The 17,384-nt window shown below is 52.8% G+C and overlaps 1 protein-coding gene across 2 annotated transcripts in view; it reads right to left on the bottom strand.

Annotated features, from left to right (window-relative positions):
* TSPAN18 (tetraspanin 18) overlaps positions 1–17,384 on the bottom strand; it is a 184,849-nt gene that overhangs the window by 14,834 nt on the left and 152,631 nt on the right. For both annotated transcript variants that reach the window (XM_012001358.1, XM_012001357.1), the window contains 2 exons: positions 10,272–10,344; positions 6,940–7,134 (listed from right to left, as the gene is read on the bottom strand). In XM_012001358.1, the coding sequence (XP_011856748.1) occupies positions 6,940–7,134; positions 10,272–10,334 (258 nt within the window). In that variant the 5' untranslated portion in view covers positions 10,335–10,344. The remainder of the gene's footprint in view (positions 1–6,939; positions 7,135–10,271; positions 10,345–17,384) is intronic.

Genomic DNA, 17,384 nt, shown 5'->3' with positions numbered 1-17,384 from the left:
TTTGCCTTCATTACTCAGCATAGCTGGTGCCCTTGACAAAGTCCGTTGTCACCCTACCTGGAAACCACCAGCAGAGGACTTTATCCCTGGCACACACACAGACTGGTTCTTCCATGCCCTCCCAGGCACCTAGGCAGCGGCCAGACCTGCTCTCTGGGGTCCCAGTCATCAGGACTGCCTGCCTGTCCCTGACGTGCCAGGCTGCAAGGAGGCAAAGGGTGTTGGGCTTCAAGTCAGGACACCTCAGGGCCCGCCTTGTCTGTCCTCGCGTGTCATGGGACAATCACTCAAACAAACCCCTTCGAGCCTCAGTTTTCTTGCCAGAAAAATGGGGATGTGGAGACCCACTTCCGGGGTTTCCCTGTGGGGAATCAGGAGGAATCTGAAAGCGTTTCCTCTGTTGGAAATGAGCCCAAGCTGAGCTTGGCACGGGGCTCTCATGTGCAGAAGGGTAGCGAATGTGGGCCACGAGCAGGCTCCTCTGTGACCTCCTAGGCCCGGCTCCTGGTGAGGCACTGGCCTCCTCGCAGATGCTCTGTGGGCTGCTGACAATACCTTTAGGCGTCTCTCTCCCAGAATGTGCCTCTTGTGGTCAGAGGAAGATTTCTGTCACTTTATCCCCACCCCAGGGAGACCCCAGGCCAATTCCCTCCCTGACTCCAGTACCCACAGCGGCTGCCTTCTAGAGGACCTGAGGCTTCTCCAAACTGCATGGGCCGGGGACCACCTTAGTGAGAGCCTCGGGAGGGCTGCAGAATCTGTCCATTCCGCGCACGGACATAAAACATCTCCGAGGCCTGGCAGGCGGGTTTTAGTTTTTGTAAATGTCCAAACCTAAGGAGAGCCCCTTGCTTCAGCAGAGCAGCCAGCCTGCGGTGGGGATGTGTCACTCCTCCCTCCTGCATTGCGCTGGCTGGCCTCTGTCCCCAGCCACCACGTCAAGTCTGCTTCAGCCCTCAGATGCACCGTGGGCCCCTGAGCCCCTGAGGTCTCACTGGGCTCCAGCTGCTCCGACATAGGCTTCTGCTGTCACAGGGGACTGCCGGGCACCGGACGCTGTTCTCACGGTCTCTTTTCTGTGTAGTTTCCCCCTTTTCGAAGTTGAGGAAGCTGAAGCTGGAGAAGGGAAGTGACTACTCCACAGGTGCAGAGCTCTTCGGAGCTTTGCAGAGAGAATGCTTCCCTCCTGGCCCAGCTGCCTTTTCAGAGCGCCAGGCTGCGTCTGCTCCCTGATGCAGGGTGTGGCTCGGGCATTGCTCTGTCGCTGTCTCTTCTGAGCCCAGGAGTCTGCCTCCACAGCTCAGCAGGGTCTGCTGGGTGGCCTGCCTGGCACATCTGGATGAGGGACACCAGGCCAGATGCTTGTGTACTCCCCGAAGAGGGGGCTGACCTCCAGCTGAGGTCAGGGAGCAGAGTTCCCCAACCAGAGCAGAGTGTGATGAGGGCGGGGCGGGGGGAGCCTCCTGTGCCCCAGGTCACAATGCCCATGGTCCATTCTGCCACTCCCACAATTCTCATTTCCAGGAGGATGGGGGGCTCTGGGTTCAGTGGCCGCTGAGTGATGTGTTTTCTGCCTCTGCAGCCTCACCTCCCCTGTGACAGTGACGGAGGCCGCTGGCAGGGATCCTGGCACTTCCATTTGACTGGTGATGGATGGCCATCCGCTTCCATTACACGGGGCCTCATGAGGAGCCCCTCCCTGCCCTCTGTCCTCTCACTGGAGCTACTGGCAGATCCCCAGGCTGGCAAGGAGCAGCCTCGGAAATGGTTTCCATCCACGGCAATGAGCTGGAGCTGGCGTGCCCACCAGCCTCGGCCTGGACAGTGATAAATAATGGACGAAGCAGATCGCAAGCCTCGTGCACTCTGCGTGCCCGTCACTCTGGGACTTGTGTGTGCCGTTCAGGATGACTGCGCATGGCTTCCAGGAGGTAATGCAGGTGCAGTGCTTCTCACAAGACTGGCATGACATGAGAGCTGCTCAGATGGTTACTTAGAGCCCAGAGGAAGCACACCCCTCCCGAAGACAAGTGCTGGTGTGGGCGGCTCTGGAAAAACAGCAACAGCTACCTGCTGAGTCCTTGCTACCCAGACACTGTGGATCTTACATGGATCATCTCATCAAGCCCTCTCATCTATTGAGACAGATGTTGTTATCAGCAACACCCCCATTTTACTGACAAGGGATTGTGGCTGAGAGGGGCGGTACTTGGCCCAAGCTGGCATAGCTGGTGGGTAGTACCTCTGGGACTTCACCCCAAGAACTCTGATTGCGGAACACAGCCTCTCATCACCATGTTACCCTGGAAGCCACGGGAGCCCCGAGGTCTTACGGTTTCCACACGGCCTGCAAAGCCTCCTGAGGCTCAGCACCAATGCTTCTAGTTTCCCATTTATAGAATGCTTAGGCATCCCACAAAGAGAGCCAAGCAAAACATGCATTTCCCACTGGTTCATGAACGCAACACTACCACTGGGAAGGAAGTATGATTATCCTCATTTTATATATGAGGAATCTAAGGTTCAGAGTGGTTAAGTGAGCAGCCCCAGGTCATACAGCCAGGAAATGGCAGAGCAGGAGTTAGAGCCTGGGCTTTTCTGACTCTAAAGTCTATGCACTTAGCCAAACCTCTGATACCACCTCCTCTCTGTTCCTTGGCTCCAGAGCTGTTTATTGAGCACCTGCTCCGTGCCAGGCACTGTGCTAGGTATTGGCAAATAAATGCATACAAGGCAGACTCGGTCCCCATCTTCATGGAGTTTCCATTGAGCTGAAGCATCAGGAGATGAGATATAAAAATAAACCTGGGAAGTCGTGGACTGGAGGAAGTGGGCCTTCCCAGGCACAGGGCCTGGGCGTGACTTGAGTATGTGAGAGTGTGAATCAAAGTGCAAGGCCGCGGTGCCCACGGCAGTCACAATGCCACTTCTGCCAACTCGCCCTTCTCCAGCATGAAAATGTCCTCCTGCTTAAGACTATTTACCAGTGTTAAAGTCCTTTGGGGAATTCCCCTGGACCCAGACATTCTTGGGGCTTCCCCTCATCAAGGCCTTTCCCAGGGTTTGCATCCCATTTGCCTAAGGACACAATTGTCAGCCATTCCTGATCCTCTAATTTGCATCACTTTCCCTAGGATGGAAAAATTAGCAAAGGGGAGGAAACTGCTATGTTGCCTAGTTGGGAATATTTCCAGGCTTTTCTAACCCATCTGCTTATAGGCAATGTCTGCTCACAGTTCCCCTGTCTAATAAATATTTACCAAATTTACATACCGCATGTACAATTCAGCTCATTTATCTTTTCTGAATAGACTCATCTCTTTTTGCTGTTCTTTTTTCCAGTTGAGCTTGCCTTCATTGTAAAATACTTTTAAAATTAGAATTTTTAGATAAGTTGGCTTAAAAAATCCTTGAAATACTCAAAGGTGAGCCAATGGGAAAAAGGGATGCCACACATTTTCAATAGGAGGCTGAAACTGTCTTATTGCATGTGAGTGCTATCATACTGATCAATGCAAGTATTTGGGAAATGGATCTTTAGATAGATAAATTGATCACAGGGTGGTTTGGTCATTAGACTGATTGTCCCCAGGTCCTGTGGGACTTCAGTTTCAGAGCAGAGGGAAGGGACCCTCAGCCCCATCTCAAGGCTTCCTTGCTTTGCGAACCTTTGAGCCAGGTTTCCTGGACTGACTAAAGTCACTCTTTTGGCCCCTCCCAAGACAAGCCTTTTCTCCTTTCCAACAGGCTGGGAAGGCAGTGAAAGGCTTCTAGAAGGATCCCAGAGGCTGCCAGGGGTGAGGCTCCATGCCCTCTTCCGTTGGAACCACCACACAGTTAGGTCCAGGTTCAGCCAGGAAGGGAGAAGTGGTTTTTTTTTTTTAATTTTTTAGGGCATAAACCTTTTTGAAAACCTTCCAGAAATTTTGGTGCCTTTCTCTGGAAATACTCACAGAACTCCCTAACCCCCATGCAGGCAATACACATGGACACACAACACACATGTGCACACACAGGCACATGTCCACATGCATACATATGTGCACCCATGCACGCACGACACCCACGCACGCATGACACCCACGCACATGTAACACCCATGCATGCCTAACACCCATGCACATACAACACCCATGCACAAAGCAATGCACACATGTAAACACAAGCACACACAATAGAACACAACATACATGCACATACAACACACATGCAAATACACATGAGTATGCACACAATCCACGTATATACAACACACATAAACAGGCCCTGCCATAACATTTTGCACATAATTTTAGGTAAATTTTGGAGTCCGTTCCAGGTTAGGAGCCTGTGGATGGCCCTGGCCTGGGAGCCGGAAGACCTTGATCCAAGCGTCCTCTGCCTCTGACCCACACTGTGACCTCAGGCTTGTATGGGTGGGGCCTTAGAGAGGGGAGGGCAAGCAGAGGAAGTGGAGAGAGAGACAGGGTAACGGGGAAGGGAGAGATCAGGACAGGGACAAGGAAAGGGCGTAGGAATAAAAACAGAGACCAAGAGAAGGACAAGGCCAAGTGTGTTGGTGCCCGCCTGGAATCCCAACACTTTGGGAGGCCGAGCGGCGGATCTCTTGAGCCCAGGAGTTCAAAACCAGCCTAAGCAACATGGCAAAACCTTGTCTCTACAAAAAAAATACAAAAATTAGCTGGGTGTGGCGGTATGTGCCTGTGGTCCCAGCTGCTCGGGAGGCTGGGGTGGGAGAATCACCTGGGCCGGGGGAGGTTGAGGCTGCAGTGAGCCGAGATCACACCGCTGCACACCAGCTTGGGCCACAGACTGAGACCCTATCAAAAAATAAAAAAAAAGGACAGAGTGGGAAGGACAGAGGCAGAGAGGAAAGAAAGGGAGCTGCACAGAGATAGGCAGAAGGAAGGGGGACAAAGGGAGAGAGACGGGGTCAGGAGGGGAGGGGAAGGGTCTGCCATCAGGCCTTGTCGAAGGGCCCCCAGCCTGGCAGCCAGCATCAGCTGTCTCGGGAGGATCGTGGACACATTTCCCATCCCCGGGTCTCAGTCCTGCCTCCCATAGCATGGGAGGGAGGACAGCCTCGGGTGGCTGGCAGGTTTGCAGGCAGCCACTTACTGGAGGAGACTGGAGCCGCCCCAGCCTGGTCCCAGCCAAGAACACCAGCCTGGCTTCCTGTCTTGGCTTCAGAGCCGAACCCATTAACAATGAATGAGCCCCTGGGGGCCGAGGTGAGGAGGGGGAAAGGGAGGCTGGGTGTGTCCTGGGACCCATATCCCAGCTCCTTTTAAAGTCTGCTCGGGCTCCCCAGCCAAGACTTCTGCAAGCACCGTGACAAGCAGTAGAGAACTGTCCACCAGGGGGCGCTCACAGTTTTTCTTTGTTTCGCTTCAAATGAAGTCTGTGGCGGTTGCGCTGTTGTAGGACACATGGGCCCAAGGCTCCCTGTCACTCATTTGGCAGCTGACTTCACTTCCTTTGGATGGGGGGCATCTCACCGGGACATGAATGGGGCCGTGCAGTGTGCTGTCACCTGGGGAGGAGGTATGGTGCTAGGTCTCTCCTCCCAGCGCTGCTGGTGCTGGTTTATCCACAGAATTTTGCAAGGGAGCCCTCCAGCCAACCAGCCCAGGTCTCCCTGTCATTAAACTCTGCCCACGAAGTTTCACACGAGGAGCATCCGCAAGTTGACCCAGCCACATCCACACTTCTCTAAACAGGGCTGTTTTTAACTTACCCTGTAGCAGGACTGGGCTCAGCCCAGAAGTTCTCCAAGTCCAGGACTTCTTAGAGGAGAGAAGACCCACCCGCCGAGCACAGGATAGCAGGTGGAGACCCCAAGCACCACCGCCCATGGGAATCCAGGAGACCAGAGAACTAGAGATGCACTGCCTGTCTGGTTTGGCTGTGATCTATAGCTGAGCTGGCCAGCCCATCATTTAACAAGAAGATTCGGCTGCTCTCTGGGAGGTGGGGGAACTAGACGGGAGCTGCACCCTTAGGGGATGGAGCAGGGAGTACACTCAAACCAGGCCTGCCCACTGCCCAGCTCATCCGCATAGCTCGGCTGCCTCCCCGTGCCTGTCTGTGAGGGAAGGGACCGTCGCTCCTGGTCCCCGACGCATCTTCAGCACTCAATGAACTACATGCGCATGACAGGAGTTCAAGGGCTATTTACTTGATGACTAAGAAACCTTCAGAGGCCATATCACACCTACTTCAGAATTGGATATCTACAAGGGGAAGGCCTCACCCACTACTCATCTTAGCGATGTTACTAAGGAATTATATATTAGAGTTTTTAATAGCAAGCAAGTGGAAAAACATCAAGGTCAATGTCTGTGCTCTCAGTTGACCACACCTTGGAGACGCCTGGTTGTTCAGACCTGGACGCAAGGCTCCCTCCACCTGGGCCAGCTCACCTACTGCAGGCGTGGGCCCGGTAAAAAAGCAGACTCTGGAAGCTGGCGCCACCAAGGCAAATGGAAAAGGCTGGGGACCATCCCACCCCTGGAGGTGGCCTATGTGGCACAAACCTCATTCTGAGTTTCCTGGCATGTGGATACAGACTAGGTGTGCGTTAAGCCAAGGGCCCTGGCTTGTCTGCAGGAAAGCAACAAAGTGAAGTGGGAAAGAGGAAGGGCTGCCCCAGGGAAAAAAACAGGTCCCAAAGGCATGGGAAGAGGCAGCCTGAAGCACTACAAGGGCCCTGGCCTAGCGTCTGTGTCATCCCCTCTGCCGCCAACTCCATGGGACTCTGGGCAAGTCGCTGAGCATCTCAGGGTTTCAGGACTATTGACGACCGAATGAGTGCGGTCAGACGTGCTCATCTCCGTGACAGCCCGCCCCCAGTTTGGGAAGCACTGGTCTGAATGTCTGCAGCCAATCCCCGACACCCCTCAGAGCACCCATGGGTGGGGTGGGGGCTGGGGTACTCACAAATAGCAGCAGACACTTGTTCTCACGGACGGCCCCGCAGCAGCCCAGGAAGCCGAGCAGAAAGAGCAGGCCCCCCATGGCCAGGAGGATGTAGGCGCCCGTGAGGAGCAGAGGATTGGCAGCCACGATCTCCCGGAAGCCGGTGGGGTCCACCATGACCCAGATGCCGATGGCCAGCAGGCAGGCCCCGCCCAGCTGCTCGGGCCAGTGGAGGAGTTGGGAGGAGAAATAGGCAGAAAGGGAGGTTAGGCACTTCTGACCCACCACTCCCCTGAGCCAGCCCCAGGGTCGGAGGCGTCAAGCACTAGGTGAGCCAGGCAGGAATTCATCTGCAGCGAGAGCCAGTGAGTCCCAGCTGCACCTTGAAATGCTTGGAATTTTTCTAGCTGCCGTGACCTTAAGTGCAACACGCATCCTCTAAACCCAATTTCTGACCCAGGCCCTACCTGGGGCTGCTGAGAAATGTTATCATATACAGGCTATTTGCCAATTTTATCTTCTCCTGAAATGTCAGACCTGTAGGATTAGGAGGTCATCTAGTCTGACCCTCTGATTCCACACAGAGGGGGCCACCAACTTGCTGAAGGTCACACAGCAAGTTCATGGCAGAGTCAGAGATGCCTTCTGGTCGCAGACCCCCTGACTGCAGCCTCAACACCCTAAACAAAGGTCCATGAACATGCTCTGAGTGAGCCCTGGGCTGTGTTTGCACCACCCATGCTAGGGGCTGGGAAAACACCAAGCAAGTCATGGTCATTGTGCCCTACAGGACTCTCAGTGAGGTTTCAACCTGAGAGTGGGCTCCCCTCTCTCAAATCCATGGCTCAAAAGCCTTCTTATTTATGTCTCCATCAACCTGGGCTCTCCGTGCCTTATTTATCTTTGGAAAGAGGTAGTATAGTCTAGAGAGAGAGCTGTGCCACTTATTAGCTGTGTGACCTTAGGCAAGTGTCATAACCTATCTGAGCCTTTTAGCTTCCTTGTGGTCAAAAGAAGACTGAAACACCCACAACCTAAGGCAGCACTAAGGAAGAAAGGATAGAAGGCGTTTAGCAGATTTCAATAAATAATCTGTTCCATTTTTCTTTACTTTTTCTGTTTTGAGACAGAGTCTTGCTCTGCTACCTAGGCTGGAGTGCAGTGGCCAGATCACAGCTCACTGCAGCCTTGACCTCCTGGGCCTGAGTCATCCTCCCACCTCAGCCTCCCAAGTCACTGGGACTACAGGTACGTGCCACCAGGCCTGGTTAATTTTTGTATTTTTCTGTAAAGATGGAGTTTTGCCATGTTGCCAGGCTGGTCTCGAACTCCTGGGCTCAAGTGATCCTCCTGCCTCAGCCTCCCGAACTGTTGGGATTATAGGAGTGAGCCACTGTGCCCAGCCTATTCCATTTTTCTTGGGCACAGATACGTCTTAGAAGCAGACCTGTTGTGGGAAGAACCAAAGTTTGGTACCGTGGGATTTGCAGGCTGTAAAGTATTTGAAATCCCTTTGTGTGGTGGGAGGACCGGAGGCCCAAGAGGCCTGTGTGAGGGTTGACAGCTGGGTGACAGGAAAACCGCTGGGCTTTGGCTTGGCTGAGCAGGACTGCAAGCTGAAGACAGCTGATGGCTTTGGGCAAGGGGCGTTTGTAGGTACCCTTAGGGCAGCAGTCCAGTGGAGACGCCTGAAGGACTCAGCAAGGGAAAGAGAAGGAAAGACCTAACAGGCATGGCCAGCGACAGGGTTTCCATTTTCGCCATCTGCTGTGCAGTGTCTCTCTCCCTTTTTTTTTTTTTTTTTTTCTGAAACAGAGTCTCACTCTGTCACCTAGGCTGGAGTACAGTGGCATGATCTCAGCTAACCGCAAACTCCGCCTCCCATGTACAAACGATTCTTCTGCCTCAGCCTCCCAAGCAGCTGGGATTACAGGTATCCGCCACCACGCATGGCTAATTTTTGTATTTTTAGTAGAGACGGGGTTTCACCATGTTGGCCAGGCTGGTCTCGAACTCTTGACCTCAGGTGATCCACTTGCCTCTGCCTCCCAAAGTGCTGGGATTACAGACGTGAGCCACTGTGCCCAGCCTGTGTCTCTCTCGTTGGTCTCCCACACGACCTCCAGGAAAATCTGTGTCTCCTTATTGCTGCTGGAGATTTGGGGATTCAGCAACTGTATGCTAAACACTTCAAGGAGGGCCCAGCTCCATTTCAGGTGGGAACGCTGGGGCTGGAGGAAGGATGAGCTGGCCCAGGGTCACCCGGCTTGGAAGGTGGTGACCTTGGGTCTAGAATTCAAGTCTGCAAGGCTTGAGGCTTTTTAGGATGATAAGGTAGGGAAGAGAAACTAAGGGAGTTGCTGAAATGTATATTTTTTTAAAAGACACAAAAATAAAGAGATAGAGATAGAGAGGGAAAGATAGACACTAAGAGAGAGACAGATGGTCAGTCCTGGCCAGAAAGAGGACCCCTCTTTCAAGAGCCTGCCCTGAAGGACATGAGTGGAGGTTTATTCACCCAGGTCTTGGCTGTACTAAGATCAAAGGCTGAGAGGGCTGGACCAGGAAAGCCTGTGGGGGTCCAAGAAGCCAGGGCCACAGCTCTACTCCTGGGAGGGGCCGTGAGTCTGAGCAGAGCCTTCGGTGGGCCACCAGCAGGTGGGTGGGTCACCTGAATGTCCGGGCCTCTGTCCCTTCATACACAGAATCCGTAGGTTGGATGGAAATGGAGCTAAGCTATTGAGGACTGACCACATCCAGGGTACTTTGTAAACTAAGCTTGCTTAATTTTCAAAAAGCCTGTTGAGGAAGGTCATTAAGAGATGAAGATACTGAGGTTCAGAGAGGTGAAATGTGTCTCAAATCACAAGCTGCTAAGATGCAGCAGTGGAATTTGAATGCAGGTCTTCCAGTCCCAGAGAGGTTTCTGATTATACCTGGTGGCTACATGGACTCGGCCCCTCCAGCTCTGAAGTCCATCAACTGCTCGGGGAGATAAGGTTGGGTGGGGCTCCCTCTTGTTGCCCTCTGATCACTCCCATCCCCTCCTTTCCCACTCCCCACGAGGGGTCAGATCCCAAGATAGTGGCCGGACTGAGGTCCCCTCCACCTTTTTGAGAGGGGCTGACCCACCCCAGGGCCTGTGTAAAATGTTTCTCCTAAGAAGGTAGGCTCTTCAGAGTGGGGTGGGCACTGCTGGGGGCCCCCTTCCATGAAAGCCTGGCTGGCAGGTACCCCTGCCTCTAGCACCGGCCCCTGTGCTCACCCCAGGGACTCAGCCCAGTTTGACTATTTCAAAGCAGCAGCCAGTTCTGCCCACCCAGCAGAGGCCTGGGAAGACCCAGGATACTTACAAATATGAAGAAATTGAAAACAAACATCAGGTACTTCATGCAGCTCAAACAATCGCCTTCCATGGTGCTCCACCTAAAAACACAAGGCCACCTCAGTCCTCCCGATGGGGGACCCCACCCAGGAAGAACCCCAGCCCCTCCCCAGGGGGGTCCCCGCAGCCAGCCCCACCCGTGCAAAGGCTGGAAGAAGATGGAGGCCGATCGTAGAGATGAGAATGCTGGAGCCAACCTGCCTGGGTTTCAGCCCTGGCTCCAGCTTTCGTTTGCTGTGTGACCTTGGGCAAATTACTCCACCTCTCTGGATCGTGCTCTCTCCAACTTTAAAGTGGAGATTAAGAACAGAACCTTCCTCCTAGCAGTGTTGTGAAGATGAACTGAAATCCCACAGTAACATGCTTAGCACATCGTCGGGCATGTGGTAAGTGCCCAGCAGTCCCGCTTCACGCTGTTGCTCTACTGCAGGTGTGAGCTGGCCATTTCACAGAAGAGAAAACCAAGGTCCAGAGCCTGGAGGGACTTGCCAAGGTCCCATAGCCAGGACCGGAAGCCAGGCCTGACAAACTTCCCACCATCCCACATACCCTCCAGCCACAGAACAGACCAGGGAGGTTGCTTGGTGCCAGTGAGACAGGGTGCTGCAGGGAAAAGGAAAGCAGCCTACCTGGGGGTCTAAAACCTGCTTCTGGGGCCAAAGCCTTCCTGAGCCTTGGCTACGTCTACTCTGAGACCTCCAGCATCCCACCTCCCCGGGAGCCTTTCCTGTTTTCACCTAAAAGTATACCCGTGGCAGCAAAGTCACTGAACACAATTCCATTCAGCCAGCATTGATTGAGCATCTGCTGCTTGCCAGGCACAGCCGGGGCTGCACTGAGATGCAAACGTCCCCCATCCCCCAGGGGAAGCTGACAGCATCTGCTCCCATGAGTCAGACTTCAAGGTGCACAAGACATGTTTACATTCCATATTTGTTATTTTCACATTTTCTTCATAACGGCTCTGAGGAGAGACTCAGGGCAGGGATTAGAGATCCATGCGACAGGTGGGGAAACCAAGACTCAGAATGAAAACGACATGTCCAATGTCCCGCAGCTAGTAAGGGGCAGGGCCAGCACTCAAGCCAGTCCTGAGCTGCCGGCACTGCAGGTGCTTCCAGCAGGGGTGTCTGTACCTCCATGACAGGACTCGGTGCAAAGGGTTCTGGGAGTATGTGTCGGGGTGTGGATGGATGTCGGGGAGATGGTATCTGATTACTTTCTACAGCTCCTACTTCCTCCCACAGGACATGGCTGGACTCCATCTTCTTCCTCCACAAAATAAGGTTGCTAAGTCTGACTCAAAGGGTTTCTGGGAGGCTTATTATTAATATTAATAATAGTAAAACGTGTATCAAAATATCACATTGGACTCCGTAAACACATACAATTATTATTTGTCAATTTAAAATGAATTTGGGAAAACAGTAATAATTGTAGCCACCGTTTGGGGATCCAACACTGTGCCTAGCGCTTTGCACATATTATCTCGGTTAATCCTTGCAACCACCAAGGAGGTATGTACTCTGATGACACAACCTTCCATCAGCCCAGCCCTCAGAAGGGTTAAGGGATTTGTCCAAGGCCACACAGCTTGTAGGAAGCAGTGACAAGACCCATGGCACATAATGGGCCTCAGCAACTCTGTCCCCTCCCCACCCTAAACCACAATCCAACACTCTCCTCAGCAGCCAGACCAACACCCTCATATCATAAGGAACAGATGGAGCAGAGCGGTGCCTGCCTCTCATCTTACCTGCCTGGCCACTCCACCCCTCTCCTAATCGGTGATGACAGCACCACCCCAGGCTGTGTTTTGGTCTGAGCTAGAGGTGTTTGTTTGTTTGTTTGTTTGTTTGTTTTTAAGTGCATTTGAATCCATGGAGAGAGGAGCACAGACAGAGCCAGCTGGTGGGGAGTGGACACGGGAAAGGTTCCTGGTCTCAGGGGTGGTGCCTCGCATCCCTCCTCTCATTGTTTTTGCCAAGGTGCCAGGTGTCTGTCCACCAGCTGAGCTTGGCCAGGCAGACATGGCTAAGGCGCCTGGAGCCCGTGAGGAAGGTCTGACAGGCACATGGGCTTTGGATTTGGCACTGGTCCTGGGGCCGGAGGGCTTTCTTCCCTAAACGGACACCTCCTCCTTGTTGCTCTGCTGGTCCTTAATGCAACTTGGAAAAATGCTGAGCAGGGGAGGCACAAGTGGGGCCACTCAGCATCAAAGCCAGGAAGGGAAGACACTCAGAGCCCACCTGGGACATCCTCCTTATTTTACTAGGAGGGGGAAACTGAGGCACCAAGTTACCTGGTGAGGAACGCAAGGGAAAATCATGGGGTGAACCTGACCCAGGGACTCCAGGCTGTAAGCCTTTGTCCTTCTAACAGTGCCCCAAGGATTTCTCTTAAATTGCATTGGGGGAAGGGGAAATCAGGGTTTTCCTGAGGTCATCCACCCAAGTCTCCACCCCTACAAATAATACTACTTATTGAGCATTTACTATGTGCCGGCTCTGTCCTAATACTTTACATTTACTAACTCACAACAACCCATGAGATTAGTATTCTTATTTTTATTTTCCACAGGTGGAAACTGAGACAGATAGAGGTGAGGTGACTTGTCTGAGGTCATAGCTAGTGAGTGGTGAAGCCAAGATTGGAACCCAGGCAGTCCAGCTTGGAAGGACAAAGGATGGTGTGTGTGTGATGGCAGGGTGGGGGATTTGCCTTTACTTCAGTGAGCATGGCTTGAATTCATGACATGCCATCTGCCTTCGGAGGTAAAATCGGATGACACCATCCTCTCTATCACAGGGGAATCTGAAACATCTCCAGCCTCAGCCGTGCTCCTGGCTTTCTCTCTCATCCAGACATGGCTGCAGCCTCTGGGCTGGGACTGGCCTCCCTACCTCCCCTTCAATCCACTGCTTCCCTGCTGCCAGAAGGACCTTTCCACAAAGTACACGTCACCACAGCCGCCTTCTCTTGCTGGAACCCAACCTCTATAGGAGACCAAGCTGCCTCCTGCAGACCACAGGACCTCCAAGACTCCCCATGGCCACCTCTTGTTATTTCTGCCCTGACTTTCCTATCACCAGCATCAAAGGAGAGTCCCCCAGAGGTATCTCCCTGAGGCTTACTTGGTGCCTCTGCTCATGCTGATCCCTTCTGTTTGGATTGCCTTTCCACCTACGCCAGTCCCACTTAATTCCTATTCATCCTTTAAGACTCGTCACAGGCATCACCTCCTCCAGGAAGCCTTCCCTGATTCCCCCCTCCTGTCCCCATCGAGCCAAGTTCAGTGCCTTCTCCTAATATAATATCCCACGGCCTCTGCTGACATCCATCACTGCCCCCACCAAAATATATACCATAACATCATCAGCCAGCATTCCTGGTGAATCTCAGAGGAGCAGAATCGTGGCTGTGTGCTCCTGGGACACAGTAGGGTTGCACATGGTTTGGACTAAGTAAAACCCCTCCACACAGAGAGTGTTAATTCAGCAGGGTGTGCAGGAAGCCTGGTGCTGGGCTAAGGCATGCTTCCAGTCATTTGTATCCTCTTCGCCTGCAACAGCTGGAAAGTGGAGCAATAAGGATTCAAACCCACAGCCGTGCTCTCCTGTGCTCCCTCTCCTCTCTCTGTTGTACCCTCTCCTGGGTGAGGACAGCCCAGGACAGGGCCCTCCTAATGCCCTGCTTGCTCACCCTTCTCTCCAGATCTTCCTGAGGCCTGAAAGCCTAGAGCTGCCGGGGATGGGAGGCACCAGGACAACCTATCCCTTCCCTTTCTCCAGGCCCTGCCCTCCCAGAGGGCAGTGGGCAGGGCTGAGATTCAGTGGGGACCCATAGGGATCGCTGTCCTGCTGTCTGGCCAGCATGTCTTCGGTTGGTTCATGCCAGTGCATAGTGGTTGTTAAGCATCTCAACCACCATCCCTGACTGTGGGGCCTTTGGCTCTTCCTCACCAAGCCCAGGCTCTCTTCCTGCAGAATGGTCCTCCAGGATACCAATTCCAGGCCAGCTTGCCAACCACATCCCTGATTTCTAGAAGGAACATCTAACCTGCATCTAATCAGCATGGTCCTAAGCATGGGCTCTGAAGTCAGACACACCTGGGTTTGAATCCCAGCCCATCACCTTTTCTACCTCTGTGTCTTTGGGCAAGTGACTTAGCCTGTTGGAACCTCAGTTTCTTCACCTATGAAAATGTCCAATGTAAAGGGCTCCCTGCTGTACCTGTACAGAGCAGGGTGGACAGCTCTTACCACGTCCACACCTAACTCCCTTCATAGGTTACTCACAGCCCTGCTGTTAGATTAGAAACCCAGGACAATGCCTCACACCCCAGAGCCTTTCTATTCTGACCCATTTCTCTTTTCAGCTCTTGGCTGATTTCAGCTCCATGCATCTTCAGACACCTGTGCCCTTTGGAAAGGGAAAAGAGGATAGGAAAGAACATTTATTGAACACTGACTTATGGCTAGTCACGTGCCAGCTCCACAGAACTGACTGCCTTTAATCTCTCCACAAGCCCCTAAAGCAGGATGTACTATGCCCATTTTACAGATGACACTGAGGCTCAGAGAGGTCAAGTAACGTGCCCAGTATCACACAGCTTGTATGCACGGACTGGGCTACGAAACCACCACTCACCCAACTCCAGATCCCGTGTCTCTACCTGATCCGGGAGCAGATGTTCAAGCAGAGAATTGGACACAAGGAGCACTGGCCTAGGAGTCTGGAGCCCAGACTCCTGCTCTGTAAGTCACTGCTGTGTGACCTTGGGCAAATCACTTTCTCTCTCTGGCCTCAGGGTCTATCATGTGTCAAATGGCAGAGCAGGAATCTGATGCCCTGACCATTTCCTCTATCAGGTCCTAACTCTGATGAACGGGCCTTTGGAGGCAGAGCAGCCACAACAGCGAGAGGCTGAGTACTCCTGTGCGGGAGGGCCAGGCTCTGCCATCCCTCCCTCTGCCCACCCAGGCAGAACTTCTCTCCAGGGTAGGATCCAGCTTCAGCTGGCTCTGGCTCTTTAGCAATTAAGGGGTGTAATAAATACGGCAGCTCATAAACGGACTACCTGTATTTATTGTGTACCACATTCATTGCAGATTACATCTCATGGCCTGGGCTTGCGGAGTGCTGGGTTCCCAGACAAATGCAATCAAAGGAGATGTGTCTCCTGGGAAGAGCCTCCCACAACCTCAAAGGTGAGTCAGGTAGGAAAACAGACAATGTGAGCCCAAGGGCCGGTGGAGAATATGGATGCCTGGGTTCCAGTTTCAGAGCAGGGTGGATGAGTAAAAAGAGTACTTTGGTGCCCAACAGGGGACTGTGTCCGAGCTCTGCCAGGCTTAGCTGGTGGGGCAAGTTACTGAACTGCATACAACTGAATTCCTTCTCTGTGAAGTCAGGATAAAAATAATGTCTTCCTCGGCCAGGCGCGGTGGCTCACGCCTGTAATCCCAGCACTTTGGGAGGCCGAGGCAGGCAGATCACCTGAGGTCAGGAGTTCGAGACCAGCTTGGCCAACATGGTGAAAACCTGTCTCTACTAAAAATAACAAAAATTAGCTGGGGGTGGTGGCAGGCACCTGTAATCCCAGCAACTTGGGAGGCTGGCGCAGGAGAATTGCTTGAACCCGGGAGGAAGAGGTGGCAGTGAGCCGAGATCGTGCCATGCACTCCAGCCCGGGCAACAAGAGCGAAACTCCGTCTCAAAAAAAAAAAAAAAAAAAAAGCCTTCCTCATGATGCATGGAAAATACTGAGCACAGGGTTTGGCACATAGTAGCTAATAATAGTAACCACTGGCATACACTGAGTTCTTACTATGTGCCAGGGAGCACACACAATTTCATTGAATCCTTGTAAAACTCTGGGAAATAGGTAATGTCATTCTATTTTTCAGAGGAGGGAACTGAGGCTCGGAGAGGTGGAATCACTTGTCTAAGGTCACATAGCACAGAAGTGCCTGAGCCAGAATTTGAACCCACGTCTATCTTAATCTGGGCCACAACTCCTAATCATCATTCTCAGTGAATGCTAATTCCCTTGCCCCATTCATCCATCCTCCTCCAAAGTGCAGACCTGTCTTCATACCACCTAGGCCATTTTATCTCCCATTATTCTCCAGCAGGGACAGCTTCCTGGGCCATCACTCACTGCCAGGCTGAAGCCTAGAGACCAGGGCTTGCCTGCTCCATCCCCTATAGAGACCTTCTGAATGTGGGGACACACCTCCATAGCCAATTGGTCAGACTATAATGACATACACATGGGACCTCCAATCTCTGCCTGGCTCTTAGCTCCACCCATCCATGGATGACTTCTAGAAGTCAACTTCACTGCACAGTTTTCTAATTTACTTCTAAAGGGAGAGGAACCAATGGAGAATCTCTGGAGGGTGGGGTGAAAAGAAAATTGAGACTATGAGGTCCAAGAGCTTTGTTATTGCTCAAAAAAGAGGCACTTAGGAAGGAGATGGCGGGCCTGTCTGCTGTGGGACATGATGTCCTCTCTGGGGCCAGTGGTGGGAGGCCCATCGAAGTCTCCCCATTTCCCTGAGCTGAGGGGGCCCTGGAGGGAGAGTAGCAGTGTGGGTGGGGCCTATAGGGTCAGGTGGGACCTGGCCTATCACTTTCTTGCCTCATGACTGTGGATGAACTACATAACCTCTCCAGGCCTTTGCTCTCATGCCTGCAAAATGGGGACAGGAATGCTGACTTCCTCTAGAAATTGTGCTAACTGAGCATGAAATGGTATCATAGAGGTACAGTCCCTCACGCAGCACTTGACACATGGTGGCTCCATCCCGGCTCTGGGCTCTGTTACTCCCTCCTGCCCTGCACAAGGTAGCTCCTCTCAGCTGCTGTTCTAGATACAGGCACATCAGTTTCAGCCTCAGGAGAGGGGAGGACTCTGGGGTGGAGGATTTTGAAGCAGGGAGACTGATTGTGTTCAGTGGTGCTCAAACTGGGTTCCCTGAGACTAGCAACATCCTAAAGTTATTTTCAATATTTCAAATAACATCTCAGACATCAACCTCTCACCATGGGCTGGCTCGAGGGGCAAGTGTCTTGG

This window comes from Mandrillus leucophaeus, unplaced genomic scaffold (assembly GCF_000951045.1).
Source record: "Mandrillus leucophaeus isolate KB7577 unplaced genomic scaffold, Mleu.le_1.0 Scaffold66, whole genome shotgun sequence".
In the NCBI taxonomy this organism is placed as follows: domain Eukaryota; kingdom Metazoa; phylum Chordata; class Mammalia; order Primates; family Cercopithecidae; genus Mandrillus; species Mandrillus leucophaeus.
The sequence above is the reverse complement of the archived record's forward strand: the minus strand, read 5'-3'. Positions and strand labels throughout refer to the sequence as shown.